General features: G+C 42.7%; 1 protein-coding gene across 1 annotated transcript in view; it reads right to left on the bottom strand.

The window, feature by feature from the left end:
- Positions 1-5,521: 5,521 nt before the first annotated feature.
- Positions 5,522-7,184, bottom strand: part of LOC123148321 (uncharacterized) — a 3,757-nt gene continuing 2,094 nt past the window's right edge. Inside the window, exons 2-3 of the mRNA XM_044567707.1 lie at positions 6,166-6,475; positions 5,522-6,095 (exon numbers count right to left, since the gene is read on the bottom strand). Of these exons, the coding sequence (XP_044423642.1) occupies positions 5,959-6,095; positions 6,166-6,457 (429 nt within the window). The 5' untranslated portion in view covers positions 6,458-6,475 and the 3' untranslated portion in view covers positions 5,522-5,958. The remainder of the gene's footprint in view (positions 6,096-6,165; positions 6,476-7,184) is intronic.

Here is a 7,184-nt window from a genome sequence, read left to right as displayed (position 1 = left end):
GTTTTCTATGGTTGTATTTTTCTGTTTTGTTTATTTTCTCGCTGTTTTCTATGTTCTTTTTTTTTTGGGTTTAACTGTTTTTGTTTCTTCCTTTTCTATAATTTCTTCCGGTTTACTCTGTTTTTTTATCTGTTTTCATGGACTTCCTTTTATTATATATTCTCCTTTGGTTTTTCCCTTCGCATTTTTTCTTGGTTTTTTCTTTGGTTTTGATGTTTCCATTCTTTTTCAGTGGTTTTCTTCTGTTCTTTTGCTTATTTTTCGGTTTTCATTAGTTTTCCTTGTTTCTTCCTCAATTTTTTATTGGTTATTTCTTTGTTCAACACATATCTACTTTTTTCCAGTACACAATGTAATTTTCAGTGTAGACGTGAAACATTATGTTGATACACGTTGAACATTTTTCAGTACAAGATGTATGTTTTGAAAATATAAGTTTTACTTTTTGAATACAAGGTAAACATTTTTCAAGTAACTAGTGAACATTTTTATTGGCAATAAATATGTTTTTCACACATAGTGTACATTTTCATATACATGTTTAACATTTTGTAAAGACATAGTTAGCATTTTTAAAATATATGGTTTTTTATGTCTACTTTTATTTCATGTCGGTTGAACATTTTTATTGTACATCAGAAACATTTTCTATACACATTTAACATTTTTAGTGCATGATAAAGTATTTTCTCATAAACACTATTTTTAATACATTTTCATTACATGACAAACATTTTTTCTATATGCATTTAGAATTATTTAAATGCTTGATTAACGTCTTTGAAATTCTTTATTAACATTTTTAAATGCTCGTTTGACATTTTTTAATACATATCAACTTTTTAAATACACATTGTATATATTTTGTATACATGATAAACATTTGTTTCTACACGTATTTAACATATTTCCAATGTTTGATGGGCGACGCTAGGCGTCGGCCGGCGGACATGTTATAATGATCCGCCGGTTGGACAACCGTTGGATCAGAGCGCTGACAGCCGTTCGATGTAACCACCTCGCGCCGGCTGATCCCTCTTTAATTTCCGCGACAACGGTTCTGTTTCAGAAACAGACTCCCTTGTCCACCGTCCCCGACAGAGTTGCGCCCAGAATGATGTCGCCCCCAACCACCACAAAAAATCAGCTGCCGCCGGCACGCGGGGGCAAGTAATCCTTGTTCCCTTTGTCGTATTCCTGCAACAAGATCATTGTTGCAAAAATTGCAAGAATATCTCCGGCATCTTTCCTAGATTCCTGTAACAAGATCCGTGTTGCAAAAATTGCAACAACATCTCCGGCCTCATCTATGCACTCTTGCAACAAGACCATTGTTGCAAAAAAAAAACTTCTATGTATTCCTTGTTCCAAAAATTACATCATCTGCGACCTCTTCTCCATATTCCTGCAACAAGACCTTTGTTGCGAAAATTCCGCCTGAAGCACTTGTAGTATCATGTAGTAAATTTCATCCAAATCTCGACGGTGAGTAACACATGCATGTAACATCTGGGGCCCTACAACGCCGGAGCCTTGAAGTAGGCATGCAATGGATCTGGTCAACAAGGTATGTCCCATGCATGAGGCTTGTCCCCGATGCAGCAACATAGTATGGAGGAGAGGGGAGATGAGAGAGATGGATGAGCAGCGCCGGCTCAAGGAGAGAGAGTGGGGGGAGATGGAAGCAGACGGGGTGGACGAAAGGAGAAGAAAACGATCCCACCGAAAAGCTTCAGGAATGAGAGGCGTGGACATTGGCGTGAGGATAAGAACGAACTGGTCCCATAAGGACACGCGTCGCAAGCGTGAGGAAGCGGATGGGCAATGAAAGATCAGTCGGTTGAAGCTAATCATTTCCCATGTTTGATTTACATTTTTCAATTTTTGACGCATTATTTTTTAAATATATTTTTAGAATATTTGGGAGTATAAGAGTTAAAAAGAAAAAGAAAAGACAAGGGGGGTTCTGGCATCGCACGCGCCTAGGCCGGCCCATCTCACGGTCTCCCTACAAATGAGACCCCGACGCCTAAAGGCAACTCAACAAACCGATGCACACCCCCTTGCATCCTGGGCTTGGCCCATTTTATTGAATCTACAAAAATGTTGCAGGTAGTGAGATTCAAAGGAGGAACCTCAAGGTTTCCTTCCGAACATAGTAACTGACACAGACGACTCACCTATTGTGCCTAATAATACTTCTTTTGTTTCATGTTTTGCGCCTAGAACACACATGTTTTTCGGTTTTGTTTCGGCCAGTTTTTCTTCCTTTTTTCCTTTTTCTTTATTTCCCATTTTCAAAATCTGTGAACTTTTTTTCAATCATAAACTATTTCTTCAATTCGTGAGCTTTTTCAAATTCGTGAACTTTTGTCAAATGCGTGAATGTTTTTCAAATCCACAAATTCATTTTAGTTTTTATGAAGTTTCTAAAAACCCGTGAAGTTTTTTCAAATTTGTGATTTTATCTAAAAAATATGAAAATTTTCCAATTTTCATGAAGTTTTCCAAAAAAAATTGAAATCTTGTAAAATTCGTGAACTAATTTTCAAATATTGTTAACATTTTGAAGTCCACACACTTATTAAAAATTGGTGAAGTTTTTTCAGACTCATGATTTTTTTTGAATTCATGAACTTCTTTTCCGAAATTCATGAACTATTTTCAAATCTAGCACTTTATTAAATTAGTGAACTTCTTCCGAATCCGCTTACATTGTTTCAAAATCTATGAATTTTTCAGTATTTACGAACTTTTTTAAATGTCATGAACTTATTTGAAATTCATGATTATATATTAAAAATTTCATGATTTATTTTAAATTAAAAAAAAACTAAAAATGACTTTTTTCAAACCATAAACTTTTTCTCGATTCATGAAGTTTTATTCATATATTTTGAAAACCGCTGGCCATGTGGTATAGTAGATAAAAACCGCTGGCCATGTAGGACTGTAGTTTTTATTTTCTTTTTGAGGCAAGTTCTCCCTCCGTCCCGACTTGCTAGTCGCAGTCGGGACACACGAAGTAGTACACTAGATCATACTGTAAGTTTCTTTTAGGGAAAGGTCGTACTATAAGTAATAACGAAAGAAAACCATCAAACTTCATAAACCGAGCAGGCGCGAGAGGGAGGTGGCCTTATTGGGCTGCGGCCTGTGAAGAAAGCTAGCAAGCGCCAGCTATCCTTTTTGGCGCCTAAAGCGTTGCATAGGAGCTCTCAAACGGGATATGGATGCGCCCATCAATCGCCACGAGGACACATTATACAGAAAGAGCCATATGCAGATACTGGAAAGTGGGCCAATCCGTAGCATCACTTTGAGTGAGCTTTGATTCTTTTTTCAACAACGGATGAATTTTATAACTTAAAAATGAAGCACCAAGTGGATACAAGCATGAGTACATATCTGGCCTCTGCATAGTTAGGATGCACACAGGCAATACTAACACACAAAAAAAAAGCACTATTAGATGTACCATCCTCACCTGCATTGCAATGCTTTGACTATTATATTTGTACTGAATATGAAATACCATCATATCCCGTAGGATTCATATCGATATATGGAGTACAAATCATTTTCTTGAGGATAACAGAAGGCCGGTAGAACCAAAATAAAGGAAAGAGGAAGGAGATATATTGGAACAAAATTTTCGAGAGCTGCACTCTTTTGCTATTAGGGGCTCCTTGTCTGTCCAAGAATTTTGTGACTCTGGAAGCTGGATTGAACAGTTCCACACTCCTTTATCCAACACAGCCTACAATCAATTCATTCAACTTGGGGGATATTATCCCCTCTCCGGACAGATATGGGAAGGATAAATGGACTTGCAATGGCCTTCAAAATAAATACTCTTCAATGCACATGTACAAACACCTAATGGGTAATGAGGAGGTACACCCTATCTTCAAGTTGACTTGAAAGAGCTCTAGCAGACTCAGACATAAGATATTTTTCTGGTTAGTAGCCCACAGTAGAATCAACACCAGATCACTCCTACAGAGAAAAGGCGTGCAACTGAACAATCCTCACTGCCGAAACTACAATCAGAATGCTGAAGAGATAGCCCTTCACCTGCTTTGGGACTGTAATTTTGCACAGGATTGTTGGAACACTCTAATTCCCATAAGGCAAGAGGTACTTCAATATACGAGGAAACACTACTGGCGATAGAAAAATTCCGCAACAACTTGCCACAGAAATAGTTATTCTTGGATGCTGGAATACTTGGAATAAGAGAAATGGGAAAGTTTTCAGAGGTCTGCCACATACGGTACATTTTTGGCGTTTTCACCTCAAGCAAGATCAGAAGCTCCTACAGCACAAGCTAAAGGCGAAGCACTTTCAAAGCTTCAAACAGTGGCTAGATAACATGTTTTAAATCAGCTCTAATGCTTCCAAGAGCAGGAATTGACTAAGTTTTCCTTGTATTTAGGGATCTTTTGATCCTCTCGTAACATACTTTTATTTTATTTTAATAAAAATATACCATAGAACAATTGTTCTACGGTTTTCGGTTCAAAAATAAATAAAGGAAAGAGTTTTTCTTTTGACACACCTGCTCTACAACTGATGCTGGCTTACAAGTTACAACCCGAGATTATAAACCTGCAATGCCAACCTGCGATGCACGAGGCTATCTCTACAGCACCCATCTAAGAGCATCTCTAGCAGACCTCGTATAATGCCGACCCGCAAATTGTGTTTACAGACAGATGAGATTTGCGGATTGAATTCGTGCGCTGCAGATCAGACCTCGTATATGAAACTGTAAAATTTTAAGAAAAGCATTCGCCAGAGAAACTTGCAACGACATTGATCATACATTAGTTCATCTACATTGATCATACTAGTGGGGGAATCTGTGGGCCCGAGCCTAGATACCAAAAATCGATGAGCTCGCGGCAGCGACGGCACGGCGGAGGAGCTGGAGGAGCTAAGTCCTCGTCGGAGGGGTCGAGGTCGATGAAGAACTTGGCTTGCTCCACCTTCATGGAGGCGGACCTGCAACGCCGCAACACCCGTCTGGGGAACATCTGCTCGTACTCGAGCTCGCGTCGGCGGCGCACTTCGCCCTCCTCCCGCTCCCTCGTCGACCGCTCCATGACGACACGCTCTAGGTGCTCCTCCTGCCCCGGGGGGAGGTAGTCCTTGGGGTCAATCACTCCTCGACGCGGCGGCGCCTCGGCCTCGAGCTTGACGGCGAGCGGCCCGAGTTCCTCCGGCTCTCTCTTCATCGGACTGAGCCACGAGCTCGAGGCGCCCGCGGACAAGCTCTCTGCGGCAGAGGAGCCGAATGAGGCGTGGTGGCGGCGGGCAAGCTTGCGCTCGAACTCGACCAGCTCGCGGCGTTCAAACGTTGGCGGCGACCGGCTACCGCGGTTGAGCCACCTCCGTGCGCCCCGCTTGCGTGCGGCGTCGGATCTGGCGCGACGCTCTGCGTCATCCCCAGAGCTCCCGTAGCAATCCATGGCTTTTTCAGGCTCGCCTGCAGCGAGAAATTGGGCGGAGGAGGGGAATCGCAGCGGAGCGGCGGCGAAGGCGGATAGGGTTTGACCTGTATCCGAGCGGTGAAACCACATATATAGCAGTGGGGCATATATAGTGGTGGGGAGAGACTTTTTGCGGGCCACAGTAAATTTTTTAGGGCCGGGCCGCGGATACGGTGTCTACTCTGGCCAGAAAAACAGGCCGAACCCGTATACTCGCCGGAATTATACGGGTTCGGCCCTTTTACGAGGTTTGACCCGTATCCGAGCAGTGAAACCGCATATATAGCGGTGGGGAGAGACTTTTTGCGGGCCATACGGGCCAGGCCACGGATACGGTGTCTACTCTGGCTAGAAAAACGAGCAGAACCCGTACTCCTTCTCTTTTCACACAAGGATCAAACGGAGCACAACAGCAAAAAAACATGGAACAGAATAGAACCTTGGTGCATACAGTCCCTCGTCTTCACGAGAAGCCGACTGTTTTCCCCAGCAGCCACAGGAAGAACGTCCACTCGAGCATGAATATCGTGTGGAGGTACGACCGGTCCAGCGTGAACCCGAAGACGGTGATGCCGGCGTTGTTGTTCTCCAGGAAGGTCACTGCAACAGCGTTTTCCATCAGCCCCAAGATTCGACGAAATGTATGATAACTGTCGATGATCATACGTACCTAGTGCCTGCCTCTTCTGGAAGGAGATCACGTGCATGTGAGGCTGGAGGAACTTGGTGTTCTCCACCATGTCCTCGTCGCCGGTCTCCTCGCTGGACTCACAGTCGCTCTCGTCCTCGGGCTCGGGGTACTCCTCCAGCATGGAGTTCTGGTTGGATCCCGGATCTATCTCGTCGTCCGGGACCGGCTCGATGGTGCAGCAGGCGTGCCACTTGGTGGTCTGGCCCATGAGGGCCTGCACCTGGTGAGTGATCTTGGCGGCGCTGCTCAGGATTATGATGAGCCCGGACATTAGCACCACTGAACATAGCTGCAGAATTAAACATGAAGATACATTAGGACCAGTATTTGGAAATGTTGCCAAGTATGCAGAGCTGAGACAATGTAAGTAACATGTGTCCGAAAATTCTTAATTCTTTCACCGTTTTTCAGTTCAAAATGCCGTAAGTTTACCACATATATCTGTTTTGAGTTTAGCTGCTCCTAAGTAGCATCTTATCCTATACAGTAGTGCTGCCAAATAGCCGAAGCAAGTAACACTGAAACTAGAACTTGTAATGATCTGCTAGATTTGTTAATGTCACATAGGTCGCTGTTTGCGACTATGAAAAGATCTGAAACTAAAGGACCTCTGCACCTCCTATACACAGTTCCAACCCCCTTCGGTTTGAGATTCCAATAAGATCACTGATTCATGGCCCTACTCACACCTTTGAAAGATGCCGCACAAATTAGCATTCAGAAATGAATGAAGTGCCATTTTCAGGCCCATCGACAGATCAGTGGCCAGCAGAGTGAATCACGTCACACCTTGCTAGCTTTGCTGTTTCTCACATGATGCTACTCCAGATCACTTAATTAAAGATGTCAGCCAGCCCAATTATTGGATTTCTAGATAATCTCAGATAAAGTGTGATTCTTCTGAATATCAGCTTATGTTGGCCTAAATACTGTGGTGCTTCCAAAATAGCTGAAGTGCCCCTGAAACCAGAACTTCTAACCATATTAGATTTTTTTTT

Source organism: Triticum aestivum, chromosome 7A, assembly GCF_018294505.1.
Source record: "Triticum aestivum cultivar Chinese Spring chromosome 7A, IWGSC CS RefSeq v2.1, whole genome shotgun sequence".
In the NCBI taxonomy this organism is placed as follows: domain Eukaryota; kingdom Viridiplantae; phylum Streptophyta; class Magnoliopsida; order Poales; family Poaceae; genus Triticum; species Triticum aestivum.
Note: the sequence above shows the minus strand (reverse complement) of the source record. Positions and strands in the feature narration are given on the sequence as shown.